Source organism: Nuphar pumila, chromosome 9 (genome assembly GCF_984573655.1).
Source record: "Nuphar pumila chromosome 9, dmNupPumi1.hap1.1, whole genome shotgun sequence".
Lineage (NCBI taxonomy): Eukaryota > Viridiplantae > Streptophyta > Magnoliopsida > Nymphaeales > Nymphaeaceae > Nuphar > Nuphar pumila.
Window position 1 is genome coordinate 126,582,099 of NC_143257.1, and position 16,847 is coordinate 126,598,945.

A 16,847-nucleotide genomic window follows, 5' to 3' on the forward strand; every position below is an offset into this window, starting at 1 on the left:
GGTCAAGTAGGATTACCTCATTCTAGGATAAACTCCCTCTGCCTTCAACCATGTAGATTAACAGCAGTTACTACAACTCTGCGAGAGGATTCCAGGATAACCTAACCTGAGCAGAAGGGGGAATGAACTTCAGGATATCAACCCATGCTTCCCATTCACGATTAAGCTCATGCTTTTGTTTGGTGATCCAGACCATAACAATATGACTGCCATCACTGCCTCCTAACTATGAATCCTACATTCCATTTGTGAAAGCACAAACTATATACATTAATTTTAAGCCAATCACTCATAGGTGGCCTCCATCTATTTGCATAAATCCATCGATTATGGATTTCATGTAACAGCCCTTCACATAATTTTAACACATTGCACCTAAACTTCATTGAGAACGTCCAACACGAATTGGTGTCAGGAGCCACTCAACCCAACTACAGAAATTAACAAATGCCAGAGTTAAACACACCATTCTCGAAGTTTTGCAACTGACTATATCCTAGTTAAGAGTTCAATTAGAGCAGTTTTTTTTCTTTTAGATTTGGGTTGAGTAGGACACAATATCCAATTCTGCTACACAACATACAACCCAATCGCCAGTGCTTTACTACAAGGTTATGATAATGAATCATGATATTTTATGATCATTATTATTTTACGACCAGTGCAGCTTTTCCAAAAACAGCAAACAAAGACTGAACTACATTTTTCTTTATTTAATTTGAGATGCTTGACTAATGATCTCAATGTATACAAAAAGAGAAAAGGACCATCAAGACAATGGCCTACATTTTTCTTGAATCATTAACATTACCAAAGCCCCCATTGAATAGCATAGACTATTTACATCTTTCACAGGCTGCAGCACCAGGAGTGAAGCTTTTAAATAAACAACCAAGTGGGGATCCCCAAAACAGGAATACAAGCTTGCATTAATGCGCTCAAAAGCATGAATATAAGAATAGAATGAACGGCAGACCAGAGAAGAGGAACTCCCATTATTTTTTATTCCACAATTCTTGAAGAGCTCCTGTATACATCATCTACATGGGCTGCAGGCACATAGACCGCATCTGCCAATGAACTATGGCCATTTCCGTAGAACAAGTATATAATAATTCCGATTAAGAGCCACACTGACACACGAAGCCATGTTCCTCCACTGAAAGAGACCAATGGTTACCATATTGAAGAAATAAACTTAATCTAGAAAAATCCACTAGTTAACCATGAAAAACTTACCCAAGATTTATTAGTAGATAAACGTTTATCAAAATACAACAAATGGGCAGGAGAGGGACGAAAGGGCAGATAAAACCTGAACAGAATTTAATGACTTAAAATTAGATCAAAGAATTAGCACCATTTTTAAACTTTTGTTGCCATAAAATACTAGTTCTAACCTCCAGTGTGTCCAAAGCTGTGCCTCCCATCATCTTGGTCAATCCAGGAGAGAACAATCAGACCACAACACAAAAGGATGGCCCCAACACCACAGACAGATAATCGTAGAAGGCTGAAAGGAAAAATGTCAAAATTTAGATAGAGCCACAATAGAATTTATTCTCTAAATAGTCTAGTGTCAAAGACAATTCCATCAAATGAGTTACCCAGGTAGAGATACAAAAGAAGCTGCAGAAGTAAGCAGGAGCGCTCCAATACACACAAAAGCAATGTTGACAGCTGCAATTTTGCGTCTTTTCTGGTCTTCAAATTTATCTACAACATTTTGGAAAAACAGTGACTAAATACTGAAATTCGAATAAATAAAAATAGCAGTGAAGAGCTAAAGCCTGTAGCCCGTAGAGGAAATCCAATGGTATAGAAATAAAGCCTGCCCCCTTCCAGAAAAGGAGCAGGAAATAACTGGAACCTCAATCAAGAATGCAAGATAATAAAGAGAATCTGATGCAAATTACCCTCAGGTTGATACTTTTCCTTCTTAATTAGAGGATAAGCAACTGATGCATCAGCAGAGTGACGGCCTTCAGAAGCTTGTTCAGCATCTTTACACGTTTTCTCAGGATCTTCAAGATCTTCCCCATTAATTCCTTGGGAACCATATTTTAATGATACCGAGTCTATTTTTTCTTGAAGGTATGATGGCAGAGGCACTTCATCAGGTGGGACATACCTGAGTATTAAAATCGAAATTGCAACAACAGTAAATGCAAGCAGTGTGCCAACACTGACCTGCACAAAGCGAAGAAGCAGAACTTGTGAACAAAACAATATGCCGATTTTAGCATTGCAAAGGAACTTACTTCAACTTGACCAACTGACTAATATAGTACTGCTTTTATTTTTTGTATTGATACGAGGCACAATTTGAGAAATCCAATGCAACTGAACGTTTCTCTTATTGATGAAAACTTACCATTCCTGCCAACTCAGAAACATCCATACAGAAGGCTAGAACTGCAGCAACAATCCCCGTCACGATAGTGCTCTTAACAGGAACTTGTGTGTGTTTATTGACATCAGAGAAGAATGATGGTAGCAATCCATCCCTTGCCATTGCCATTAGGATTCTAGGCTGAGAACATGGATAGAAAGATGAATACATCCATTTCAGTATGCAGACAAACATCACGCACCCAAATAAACAATCCAAAAACGAAAAAAACACGCATACTGGAAATAATAGAATATATTAAAAGACAATTTTTCAAAAAAAGGTAGTTTAAGACAAGATGCAATTCCTCCAATGCAGAAACAGCTGTGTAAGATCAACTAACAAATACATTAAGGAGGATTTTTAAAGAAGACTTCAGACATATATAAATGCATGCACGTGCACACACACATATAAACAGTAAAAAACAAAAAGGAAAATGCACAAAAATGATAGTCTAAATCAATATCCAGGACAATTTCCAACAAAACTCAGATGTGCATTGAGGCACAAAATGCCACTATTACTAACTTGATAGTAAATAATCATACAACAACAACAACAACAACAACAACAACTACGCCTTCATCCCAAAACAATTGGGGTCGGCGATATGAACCAAAAAAGAAAATCATTCTGGGTCTTCCACATGAATCCTTCTCCTTCAATCATTTTTATCCAATGCCATGTCCTCGGTGAAGTTCAAAGCATTCATATCCTTTCCTATCATCTCCATCCATGTCTTCCTAGGCCTACCTCGACCTCTTTTAACTAATATATTTTCCCATTTCTCCATCCTTCTAACTGGAGCATCATTAGGCCTTCACCGAATATGTCCAAACCACCGTAAACGATTCTCTCTCATCTTATTTTCAATGGGTGCAACGCCTACCTTATTACGTATATCCTTGTTCCGAATCTTATCTTTTATTGTATTTTCACACATCCATCTAAGCATACGCATCTCAGCTACACTCATTTTTTGAATATGATGTCTCTTGGCAGCCCAACATTCCATACCATATAGTAAAACAGGCCTAATAGTCATCCTATAAAACTTTTCCTTCAACCGCAATGGCATTCTACGATCGCACAACACTCCAGTTGCACTTTTCCATTTCATCCACCCAACCTTTATCCTATGATTTACATGTCCATCAATTTCTCCATACTTTTGAATGATAGATCCCAAATATTTGAAACAATCATCCACCGGTATTTCTTGCTCACCAAGCTTCATTACACTCCCATCACTACTTTGTTGCTTACTAAATCGACATTCCATATATTTTGTCTTACTCTTACTCAACTTAAAACCTCTTGCTTCCAATGTCTGTCTCCATAATTCTAACTTAGCATTAACCCCAGCTTTAGACTCATCAATCAAAACAATATCATCAGCAAACAACATACACCACAACACATTTTCTTGAATTGATCTCGTAAGCTCATCCATCACTATAGCAAATAAGAAAGGGCTTAAAGCAGATCCTTGATGTAACCCAACCGTTATAGGAAAATTGGTTGTTACCCCTCCACAAGTGCGGACATTGGTTACTACTCCTCCATACATATCTTTAATTATACTAATGTACTTGAGAGAAACACCTTTCTTCATCATTGTCCACCAAAGAACGTCCCTAGGTATCGTATGCCTTCTCCAAATCAATAAAAACCATATGCAAATCTTTGTTCCTCTCTCTATATCTCTCAATAAGTTGTCTAAGAAGATGTATAGCTTCCATAGTTGATCTTCCAGGCATAAAACCAAATTGATTCTTCGATATCATGACAACCTTCCTCAACCTAGACTCAATCACCCTCTCCCAAAGTTTCATAGTATGACTCATGAGTTTTATACCACGATAGTTTGTGCAATCTTGTATATCACCCTTATTTTTATATAGAGGCACCAAAGTACTCTTCCTCCACTCATTAGGCATCTTATTTGTCCGCCAAATCTTATTAAAAAGATTTGTCAACCATTCTAAACCTTTCTCCCAAGCATTTCCAAGCCTCGATAGGTATACCATCTGGGCCAACTGCCCTTCTTGATTTCATATTGCAGAAAATAAAATACCATCAGCATGGAAAGAAAAAAAAAATTCTCTCACAGAGAGAATTTAATAGACAACCAGGAACAAATCCATCAAAGTTAACCATGACTCATAAGAGTATATCCTATGAAAAATATTAGTGCAAGTTTAGACACCAAAAAGGGAATTGATTTGTTCAAAAAAGGTGCATGCACCAGAAAGCAGCAGTAAAGCACAACAAAGGTAATAAAATCTTTCACGGCAAAGGCACCTGAGAATGTTATAATTTCCACACAGAATGGAGACATTTCAATGACCAAAATATATGAACATCAAATAAATACAATAAAATGCCATCTTATTCACCAAACATTTGTTCAATCTGCAACAAATTTACCTGAGGAAGGATTGAACCCAACAAAGTTGCACAAAGGGCAGTAACTGCACCAGCAGTGATAACATACCTAAAAGAAACACCCAAAGGTCTTAAAACCAACTGCGATCAGCTCACAAAAAATCAACATAATTTTATTCACAGGTATCACTTACACTGCCCACTGCATCCCATGACTAGCAAAAGCAGACGAAATTGGTGTGTCGGGATCCATTGTGTAATAAGGTACCAAGCCAACTATAACTGTAGACACCAGCATATACAAGAAGCAGCATATGGATAATGCTATTCCAATTCCTAACGGCAAATCACGTTGTGGGCTTTTCACCTGTGAGACAGGATGACCATAAGCATGGGGTGATTGTAGGGGTCATACACAATATTTACAGTTAAAAACACAACTTTATGTCTGGAAAAGTAATGATGATTTCCTCCTCTACCCAACTTCGACAATTTATCACGGAGTATTAAGCAAAAACAGATACTGGCATCAACAACAATATCAATCATGGCATACCTCTTCTGCAGCGCTTGCAACCGAATCAAAGCCTATAAATGCAAAGAAAACAGTGGCAGATCCAGCAAGCACCCCATTAACTCCAAAAGGGAAGTACCTGGAAACCAAACAAGGAGACAGATCAAACTTCCAGCCTCCAACAACTTTTCTTAACAAAACCAAGATATGCACTCCATGCCCTCCAGCTCAAAGGAACATAATGCAAAAATGTCACATGCAAAGATTCTAAATGGCATAAAGCAAAAATTGTAATATAAATAGCGAACACAATTTTATCTTACCCAGTAGGAAGAGCATATCCAGGCCATCCATTCCGAAAACCAAGGATACTACCAGCTATGATAACAAAAAGCATAACACAAACATTTGCAGTGGTTACAATGGCTTGTACAAGAGAACTCTGCAGCATAGGCAGTTGAAGGAATTAGGGCCAAGCCAGCACAATAAAAGCTAATTCGAAGAGATTGATAAACATCAACAGCCTACCTCCTTGATTCCCACACACAGAAGTCCAGTAACAACAAAAACCAGAATAGCAGCACAAGGGTCGACAACAATATTAAGGCCAGGGATGTGTTGACGAGCTAGAAACACAGGCAAACTATCTTCTCCTCCAAAAAACAAGGCCTGAAATAGGAGAATACATCATAAAGTCATTCTTCTGCAAACAGAATATATATGTTCAACATCTAACATCTGCATGTGCTTTACATCTACAGACATAGGTGCTTTACATCTACAGACATAGAAGGTAGGTCACTTTGTAGACACATCAAGAAAATGTACTTCCAGCAATTATGAGTACTGCATGGCAAGACAAAGGCATGTACCCTTCAGTTGAAGCATAATAAAGAAAAAAAATACAGAGGACCATAAAAGGGACCTAACCGACCTAATAATCACTTGAAGGAAAAGAGGAAAAGACTTCTACGAATAAAAAGACAGAGCCTTGGTGTTAATATAAATGGGTCCCCTTGTTTTGAAATTTTGTTAGAAAAAAATGGTACATACAGCGGAAATCATGAAGACCTTGACTAACACCAAAGCTGGGAGGAGAGATGCGAATGATAATGCCAGTGCACTGTATTTATATTACTACGTCATATTTATCATGAAAGTGGCTTCATCTATTGAGACTCAAGGATATAGTAGCCTCAATTTTCTTTACATTTTTTCAGTAATTTAAGATTAATATCATGTCAAAAGTTGTCATGTTTGCATTATGATTTCCAAAACATCAGCTAAATGTAACAATTAGGATTTTTCCCTCACCATGTTACACGTCCCACTAACGACTTGGTACACTACAAGGTCAATTTCCATAAGCTAAAAGTGCTGGCTAGAACAAGAAGGCCGCTTCTAAGAAACATAAACATCAAAAGCACAATGGCAATGACAAACTCATTTCTGGTTGGGTCTTGCTCTATAGGAAACAAAAAGATATCTTTGAACATTGTTTTCTAATACAAAGAACATTAGGAATCTAAGATACAAAGAGTGTGACACTTTAGAACTCATACAACCAAATAACCTTCCTATTTGACCAGATCTCAAATAGCAATACCTCGTTCCTGCAGTTTTAGAACTTTTCTAAAATAGATTATTGTACAGTTACTACAGCTATAGTCGACCTCCATATAAAACAAGTTTGCTAAAGTAATGGTAGAACATCCTTTTTGAATAGCAGAGACTTTTTTTTTTTTGAAGAGAAGAACATCCTGTAAAATACGCATTGATAACAATCATTTACAGGAACCTTAAACCATGAAGCAAGCTTGCAACAGACTAAAACTTTTAAAAGTGAACAACTCCCATAATTGAATAACAGTGCTGCTCACTAACCAGATTTGGAGATATCCCACGTGCAACAGCAGCACCACCAATCGTGTACTCCAGTATCAGAGCCCAGCCAATGAGCCAAGCAATACTGCAAACGATAACCAGTCAACAATATCAGCTACTTGCAAGGGAAAGATAATTTCAATTCAAAACTAAGACATGATACGCTCAAAGCAACCATACAGTGATAGCTCGACACAGCAATCTATTCTACGTTTAAAAAAAATCTAGAAAACAAAAATGAGATAATTCTAAGGGAATAACTCGCAACTATCGCAAAAAAGCTCTTACTGAATCAACACCAAAAAAGAAATATCATATTCAAAAGAACACAAAGTTGCCATCGTCACTGAACTGGCAAAAAATTGGAACTAAATGAGATAGGAAGCTTACCCTTCTCCCACACATATGTATGAATAATGATACGCGCTTCCAGCAGAAGGGCATCGGCTCGCGAGCTCTGCGTAGCAAAACGCCGATAAAGCTGCCGCGATTCCAGCTATCAGAAAAGAAATCGTAAGCGCCGGTCCCGCGTGCTCTCGTGCAACTGTTCCAACAAGAACATACACTCCTGCTCCAATCGTCGATCCAACGCCTAAACAGAACCAACAGGAAACAAGCAATTGATACGTCAAGTGACTGATCCATATGTTGCCTACTAACCTACCTTCCTAACCTTTGCAATTAATTTTCTCTCCTATACAGTAGGAAAAAAAAATCATCACCCATTACGAAAATAAGAGGACATAGAAAAACATGAATCCACACGTAACAAATGCTTGTTCGGAATTAAAACTAACAAATAAACACCATCTCTATCAAATTATTAGCATAAAAAAACTAACTATCAACGACCAAACTAGAAATTTTGAACCGCGGTACTAACTTTATCCAAAAGAAAAGCATCAAAAGCATAAGAAAAACCCAAAATAAACATATTAAAATATTGAAAAAGCAGAGATCAAAATTAAACAAGAAAAAAATGCCCAAGAAAGAAAAAGCCCACACATATCCCACCACTTTGCATACAGAAACACCAATAATTTGCCTTAACCAACAAAATTTCTTTTTTTTTTTCAAAAAAAATGAGAGAGAGGGAGAGAGAGATCAGAAAAAGGAACAAAAACGGGCCCTCACCGATGGCGATGAGCTGAACGACGGAGAGGCTCTTAGCCAGCTGCGTCGATCCCGAATTCGTACGCGCGGAATCCACCTGCTTCCTCCGAACCAAACTATGGAATCCCCACGAATCGCCGCCCTGACCCTGGTTCTCGGAGAACCCCATCCAAGATCCTCCTCGGAAAAAAATCCGAACTCCGAGGAAACCAGGACCCAAGAACACCGCCAAACAAAGTTAAAAAAAAAAAAAAAACTCGAAAAACGAATGACAATCGAAACCTACAAAGGAGTTTTCCCTCCCCTCCCTCCGAAATCCCACCCTGCCTCAGAATCCCTAACCGTAGAAAATTAGGGCCTTTTAGAAGGCAGTGGGCAAGAGGGAGGAAAAGGACGAGGAGGGAGATCTGGCTGGAACTTTTGTGCAAGCAACGTATTTTATCGGGGGAGCTGCCCGCTGCCCGGGAAGGGAGAGACTTCTGGTTGGTGGGGTAGGTGCCGTTTGGCCAGGTTCGGGTCGGACCCGAGAGATGCTAACGTGATTATGGATAGAGATGTCGATGGATCTAATTTTATCCGATATCTGACCGAATCCAACTCCGTTTAGTCGGATTTGGTAAGTTAAAAGGATATCCGTTTATAACTGGATGCAGATATGGTTTTGAGTTTTTGCTATCGAATCCTACAAATATTTGAATTTGATGGATATCCGAATCTAATTATATGAAAAAAAGGGATATGAAATAATGGCTTTACCATCCGGATCTGAATCTGAATTCAATTTAGCCAACATCCCATTGGTCAGATCTGGCCACGTCCAATCCGAATCCAAACCGTTTACATCCCTAATTATTTATTTAAGGGCCTGTTCTAGAGACTGGTCTGGTTGGATTTAGTATTATGAGATATAAATCGTTTTAACTTCACCCATGATAAAAATTGGGTCCTAAATCGGATCCATATGAGACCTTTTTGCAAGGATGGGTGGGTGTTGCCTTGCCGATATTTGCACACCGGTTTAGACCAGATATAGACCTTGACCCACTTTACCAAGAACATCTTTGACTGTAGTCATGTTTGACCCGTTGTAATTGCGCATGCTTGGTCCAAAATGAGCAAAAAAACGTTCGGGAGAAGAGGACGGAAGTGATGACCCCTTCATCCTAGGTTCGACTCCCATCGAGTGTGCGGGGTGCCCTTAACTAGTGGGCTCCATAAGAGCTTGGGTGTCGCAGAAAGGTAAGTGATCAGGTTCTCAACAAGGGTTCCTCGTCATCAAGAAAAGAACAATTCTTTCTCTAGAGTTGAAGCCAATGATTCAAATCAGAACTAGATGCAAAAGGTTGGGTTTAGTGGGTCTGTCCTAAAGTTAAATCCAAACCCACAAGAATTGGAATCAGGTCCGGTCTTAGAATATTTTTGAGAATCTCAATATCTGACAATATTTTTGCATGATTTCAGTGTGAGAATCCTGATATTATTGTTAGATTTTCAATATATCGGGATATTCTGATCGTGATCTTATAGTTCTTAAAAGTTCAAAACATTTTCATATATTTGTTTCTTTTCTATATATTTTTAATAATAAATCTATCAAGATTTTCGTGAATTTTCTGTTGTTTCTATCACATGATTTTCTCTTTTCTAAAAAAAAAAAAAAGTTACATTTGTGACGATGGTGGAAACTATCTGATGTAGATTTTGGTGATCTTACGGGTTCGAACCCGGTTCACTTCCGGATCCAATAAGGCTTGGACAGTGGGACCCAGCGAAGAATCCCGCCTCTTGGTGAGATTCCGGGTCCAGTCTGACCTCTGACCCGATTCACTTGATATTTTTCTTTCACATCAGATCTGACACGTAGAGTCCGTACAAAGTGTAGGTTACGTGGCGCCCACTGATTGAGAGGAAAACCATGTGCGAGGATATTCACCTTTCTGTTTTTTTCTGTGAATATTTTCGTCCAATCCATGGGTTGAGGGAATCTATCATATTTCATTTTTCTGTTGAACATTAATTTTATTGCAATTATTTTATTATTAGTTGAAAATACTATAAGTTGTAACGGTGTAACCCTGAACAAGACAACCAATCATTTTGTCTTTTTATGAAAAACCACCTAAAATCATGTTGTTTGACCCAGTGAAGTTGTGGACTCGGACCAGGATAAAGCTCGAACCCTGTCTGAGCTCAGCTCCAAATTCTCAGCCAAGATGAGCACCCACTTGGTCCAACGTCAAGGATGGTTCATCCAAACCTTTGGGAGGTCAAGATTCGAGCCACTTGTATTTCTTTGAGCCTTAACCCCTAATTGAAACGCACCCATCTTAGTCAAATAGTGCGTTTGGACCCATAAGTTATCGACACTTGACTGGCAATTCATCAATGTAGGTTTGACTATGGCCAAACTTTAACGTGCTGGCCTACATTGTGTATTGACTGAGCCAAAGTTCTACCAGCTCAAACACAGGTCTCTTTGTGATTCTTGTGGGAAAGAACGTCCCTTCCCTTCCTCTTTTGAGACTTAGGCTTAGGGTTGACCAATCAAGGCTAGCTAGGTTTTCATTGGCTTGGTCAAGGCTTAGCACTATTTGCTAAACTTGCGATGGTACACATGCTTTGAGTGGTCTCGGTGTATGCCATAGTCAATGGCAGGTAAGCTATGCTAAATTATCAAGGTATGTTATTCATGCATAGCTTTTTGTTTAAAAATAACAAGAGGACACGACACGCGTAGTAAATTAGAGTGTCCCTGTTACATAAGTCTTAGGTGCTTAAGATACTGACTTGATTCGGCTATTTTTTAATAAATATAAAAATAGCTTTAAATTAAAATTTTAATATTAGTTTAATAAATATAAAAATAGTTTAAAATTTTAATATTATTTTAATAGCTTTAACAAGTGTCAATGTTCTGATTGACATGTAATACAGATCCGATCCGGATACTGTCAATTATATGCAAATAATGTGGATGTCAAGAGGACCTTTTTTTAGCTTTTCAATATTGTTTTTTTCTTCTTTTTTCTTTTTTGCGTCAGATCAATCAATAATGCTTTTCATGGAATCAAATAATTGAAAAGTTGACAGCTTTGAACGCTTCTTGGAATGCGTAAAGAAATCTGTGGGCAGAAAATCTTGTAAAGATACTCGGATTTTTGTTGATTTATAAAAAATAGACAAAAATATTGGCAAACTGCACGTGATAACCTTTTTATTTTGTTGGTTTATAAAATAGACAAAAATATTGGTAAACTGTACGTTGATAACCTTTCTAAAAGGAGAACCTCAAGATTTTTTTTACCAATTAAAGGTCAAGATCAGGTGCAATGTGATTGCACACTTTTAGTGTGAACTGCATTGCAGGTATAGACTAGATTGGTGTCAACGGTGGAAACCGGTGGCGGAGCCAGAAGTTTTTTGTTGGGTGGGCAGACTTCGGGTGGTGATCATCGACCTCTGTCGGTGGCGCAGTGGCACGAAGCTTCCATGGTGGTGAAGATCATACATCGAGATCGAAAGTCTGTTTCGGTAGTTGAGCCACCTCCTTCTCGGTGGTGATCCAGCAGAAAGCCGAAGGTCTTCCAACTGAGGTGCCTCCTCAGCTCTCTCTTGGAGGGGACGGTCCTCGTCACAGCATCGAGGCATAGCAACTCTGTATCGCAAGGAGGCGTGATCTCCACTCCTGCACGACCCTGCTTTGATCTTCGGCAAGCATTCGCAAGGAAAGAATGCAACCTCCAAATCGTGGGGAATGAAGAAGAAAACCCGAGTCGTATCATATTTCAACTCGGTTTCTAATTATGGGGTGGGCGACCGCCCACCTATGCCCACCCCTGGCTCCGCCACACTAGAAACTTTGCACGAGTGAAGCCTACTGTGAGACAAGCTTTGGAGCATAGTATAGACTAGTTGGCATTGCATGCCAAAGTTTTTTTTGTAAAATCAAGTACTTAGAACACATCTATACGATCAGATTTAAGGAAAATATGTAAAAACTGTTTTAAAGCCCCCAAAATAGTAATAAGCAACTACTTACTATATATATATATATATATAAAGAAGAAGACCGTCTAACCAAAGAAAAATCCAAAATCTACACTTAAAAAGGATCTAACAACTTTTCCTTTTCCAATGTTTGAGCATTTCATCATTGAACTTTACATATCGTTCTTTATAATTTATTTAATAAGAAGTATATTTTACATAAAGATTTAACAACTAAACACGGTTTTTCAAAATATGAAAAATCAAAGACTCAATGCATTTTCTAGGTGGATTATTATACGCTGCAAAGTTCACCGACAACGACCATTGAAAATATCAATCGTAACATCTTGACTTTGAATGGCAAGGTGGTGCTTGATAGGTCAAATTATGACTTGTAAAATTCATTCAAACCCATTTGGTTTCTGCAAGTAGAGATCATCCACGTTCAGGTTTGACCTCTTTTTTTTTTGTTAGGCTAAAAAATTCCTCCATCACCTGTCATACAATGGCTGGCCTTCAAAAAAAAAAATTTTTTAAAGGCAAGCTTGGGTTAGGCAGACACCTACCAAATATTTCTTAGGGCCCATGTGACAGAGGGATTCGAACCTGAACGCTCAGCTTGGCACAGGACCTTACACCCAGTTTCTTCCTTGCAACAAGGGTTGAAAGGGAAACTCTCTATTTATTTTCTTATTGATGATGTTTGGTCCAATGCATAGTGGCAAAGGTTTTTTTTGGCAAAATCTCGTTTGTCAAAAAAATGTTAAAAATATTAAAATAATATAAAATATTTAAAACATATTTTAAATTAGGGTTCAGATCTATCTGAACACTGCCGGCCAGCCTATTGGACCCATATCCCAAATTTTCTGATTTCTTTTGACACGTTGGCAAACACCTCATCCACATAATGTGATGTGTATGACATAATCACCATCCTTTTAATTCACAATAAAACAGAATATTCTCAATCAAGTTGGGGGTGGCCTGTTATTGGGATGGGAATGTTGAATACAAAAAACAATGTATTACTATTCTGTGATGCCCGTGATGTAATTCAATTATTTATGCCAACTTGTGGTCTTAAATAATGCAGTCAATAAGATCCACTTTATTCAAACTTTGGGTGCCTTCCAAAAGAAGAATAAGAAAAAAAAAACAATCTTTTTGATAAGCATGAATAGGTGTCCCCTCTTGCCTCTTCAGACTCTTATTAGTTCATTACGTCTCAGAAAAGCAAGCTTAAGGGCTTTGCTGAAGGACCCACTCCATTAAAATAAATAAACGACCCTTTGTCGGTACTGTCATAAATAGCTATATTTTTTTTTAAATCAGCATTTAGCAGTTCCTCTCGGGCATGTTTGATGGCTTGTTCAGGGTTAGACGAAATGAACAAAAAAAATAGAACAGAACATTATTGGTTAAGTTCATTACATAACAACTGTTCCAAGTCCAACGTTTGTTTGGACACTTGGAAACTATGTTCCAAATGTCATTGCTTTCCTCTAAAGTAGAAAAACATTATTTTTGAAAAATATAAACTTAATGCAAATAGTTACTTTGTTAATTTTTGATTGGTATAATGAAACCATGAAAAGTTGTCAAATATAAAATAAAATACTTTGATAATATTGCACGATAATGTCATATAATATAAGTGTTATTTAGAAAATATCACAATATTTTTCCACTTTACGTTGCTTTTGTAGTATATTGTGATATTTTAGAAATATTGCCTGCTATGTTTGTGAGAAATGCTTGAGACCAAAATATGAACTTGAAGGACTTAGATCCAGGCTGATCCAACATGAAAATATGACAAGCTAGGGTCGCTTAGCAAATATGTATGCAATGGAGGCTGGGCCTATTTGACCTAAGCCCAGCCTGATGACAAGACCAGGTTTTGTAGTTAGCTTGAAAGAAACTGGTTCCAAGCTCAAGCCCAATAAGGACTGGGTCAGAGTCATCAGACCTATCTCAAGTTTGATTTTCCCTGTCCCAATGGAGTCTTTGGGGGTCTGACTAACCTGAGCCGGGCCAAAACCAAAAAGTGTCCACCCCAACATTTTTGCCCACCCATGACGCAACCTTTGAGCATCTTTTGGACCGTTGATAACAACCAAGCTGATGACTCAATACACAACTTGACAGAAATGGTTGTATGGCTCCAGAAAACTTCAAGCTTTTCCTAAAGTGTAAAGAGTACATTATAAATTTTACAAAAGTAGCCAAAGAGTTGTTTCATTATATGGCTGGACAAAATGCACCCGGTCGCCTAAAGATTTGCTTCTTTTTGTATTCACCAACTGGGAGATTAAGGCCCCCCTCTCTTTTCTTTTCTTTTTTATTAGGAGAATTCCAGTTGCAGATACCTAGCTGCACTGGCTCAGCCTGCTGTCCTTACGGTCCATGTCAGTGTAAAACTCCGAGGACTTACCCCTCGACCCCAGGGAGTCGCCAAGAGTGGGCTTACCTAGGGGGGTGATGCCATGGGATTTGAACCTAGACTGTCCCATCAAACGGTCTAGGCCCCATCCCACTGCACCAAACCAACGGTAGATCGGAATTGTGAGAATGATCTTTCCAAGATTTACACAAACCAGATCTAGCTAATTGCACTAGGTGTCCGTAAAACTGTACAGGGTGGATGTTACCTGTTGGGGGATGTTCCCCTCTCTGCCTTGCCCCAAGGGGGGTTGATGCAGTGGGGTGGGGCCTTGGCCACTAGACGAGCACATGGCTGTCTCCTCTCTATGCAAGCCGACGCTCAACATAGTATTACGAAAACCGCGAGCAAGAAACAACCGAAGAAAACAATAAACAAGAACGATCAAATCAAACACAGAAAGGATACACAGATTTACGTGGAAATTTTTTTCCTTAAATCCGAAAGAGAGTAAAAAACCACGGCCGCCCAGAGAAAAAAACTTTATTGCTCTTTCTCAACAGATAGAAGAGAGAGAGAAAAAAAAGAATTTATACAAGGCAAAGGGTGACGGCCCTAAACCTAAACAAATCGGGTCTGATCCAACGAAACCAGGTCTCAAATATAAGCTAAAGAAAAAATTTCTTCTGGGGGTGTTGCCCCCTGAAGCCCTGCCCGCTGAAAATGCAGCGGGACCCATGACGGGGGAGCCCCCGGACCCCCCTTACTGCAAGAACAAAAACTCTGAATCAGGCTCCACAACTCATCACATAGGCCCCAGGGCAGGAGTCAGCCTCGGAATTTTATGCCACTAGCACGACAATCATAAGTATGTCAGGCTGAACCAGTGCGACCAGGTCTTGGTGCCGGGTATGGTTTATTCAGTTATAAAAAGAAAAAGTCAACTTTCCTAACCAAATCTGGCCTTCCAGATTCAATCAAAATCCTGGCACTCAATGGCACCTTGATCAAAATGATGCTCCAGCCCTTACATTCTCGGTCTTCCATCCGTCCCTAGTAAGAAAAACAGCCTGCTACCTTAAAATGCCCTCTTTCATCCCGGACAGTGTATCCAAAACTCCATTTCATATGGAATATGTCTTAGATGTTAATTTTGGTCCAACCCTTATTTGGTGGGACCCAAAAATCAAGGGATCCCCATTTGCAGGCTACAGAGTGTTCTGAATTCTCCATGAATTTTAATACTTGTTCCCTCACTACATAGTTAATTTCATCTTCTATTCTGATATGAGTGCCCTGTCTCGTTTCAAAAGTTATTTGGTTTCGGACTAGACAGATCTTCCAAATTACCGTTTGAAAAGCAACATCCCAACATCTTTGGACCATCTTGTCCTTATATTTTTGAGACCTCCATCCGATCAGAGCTTGCTTTATACTCATGGCAGTTCCCTGTGATCTCCCAAATAAGTTGCACACCTTCCTCCATACTCTGGCAATGGGAGGACACGAGAGGAATAAGTGAGAGTGTGATTCCTCCGACTGCCCACACAACGCACCTGTTAGGAAGTGGCATCCCCAGTTTTTGGATCATGTCCAGGGTCAGGAGCCTCTCATCAAGTGCAAAACGGAGTGTAACAGTTGCCCGCAAAAAGAAGTGCTTTCCCCCATACAAGATATATAGATTTGATCTTTTTGCCCCTTTGGCTCTTCCAAAACTTAATTGGTGATTCTTCTTTTTTTTTTTGAAAAGCAAGCTGGGTTAGGCAGACCTATACCAGTTACTATTCAACGTACCACTGGGGTTTGAACCTGCAACGTCCCGCCACAAGGAGACGTGCACTGACAGCTCCTACAAACCAGGCGGAGCCCACTTTGGAGATGGTTTCTATTTGGCTTTGGCCTTGTGACAAAAGATTCACACAAGTATCTTAACCTCCAACTTGAAAGCCTTAAGCCAACCCATCTAACCAGGTGTGGACAATTAGAGAAAGGCATTGCTAAAATCCGTACATGGTGTTCACTATAAGTAGGCCGAATAGTGCAGGGATTTGCATGTGTGTGTTTTGCAGTTTGCAGTCACATGAATGCTGCAAACGGTCCAAGTGATTGCCTGCAATAGCATGCAAGCTCCACGGAACTTCAAATTTCCAGCGAAATAAGAAGCACCAGCAATAAAA

At 39.1% G+C, this 16,847-nt stretch overlaps 1 protein-coding gene across 1 annotated transcript; it reads right to left on the minus strand.

Annotated features, from left to right (window-relative positions):
- Window positions 1–688: 688 nt before the first annotated feature.
- LOC149829359 (cationic amino acid transporter 2, vacuolar-like) lies at window positions 689–8,700 on the minus strand. The gene is made up of 14 exons (XM_090018064.1): window positions 8,316–8,700; window positions 7,572–7,773; window positions 7,182–7,266; window positions 5,826–5,966; window positions 5,621–5,739; window positions 5,340–5,436; window positions 4,978–5,150; window positions 4,826–4,892; window positions 2,375–2,533; window positions 1,917–2,190; window positions 1,608–1,716; window positions 1,401–1,513; window positions 1,240–1,315; window positions 689–1,159 (listed from the first exon to the last, which is right to left on the minus strand). Exons 1-14 carry the CDS (start codon window positions 8,461–8,463, stop codon window positions 1,003–1,005), a joined length of 1,920 nt encoding a protein of 639 aa, XP_089874190.1. The 5' UTR covers window positions 8,464–8,700; the 3' UTR covers window positions 689–1,002.
- Between the last annotated feature and the right edge of the window lie 8,147 nt (window positions 8,701–16,847).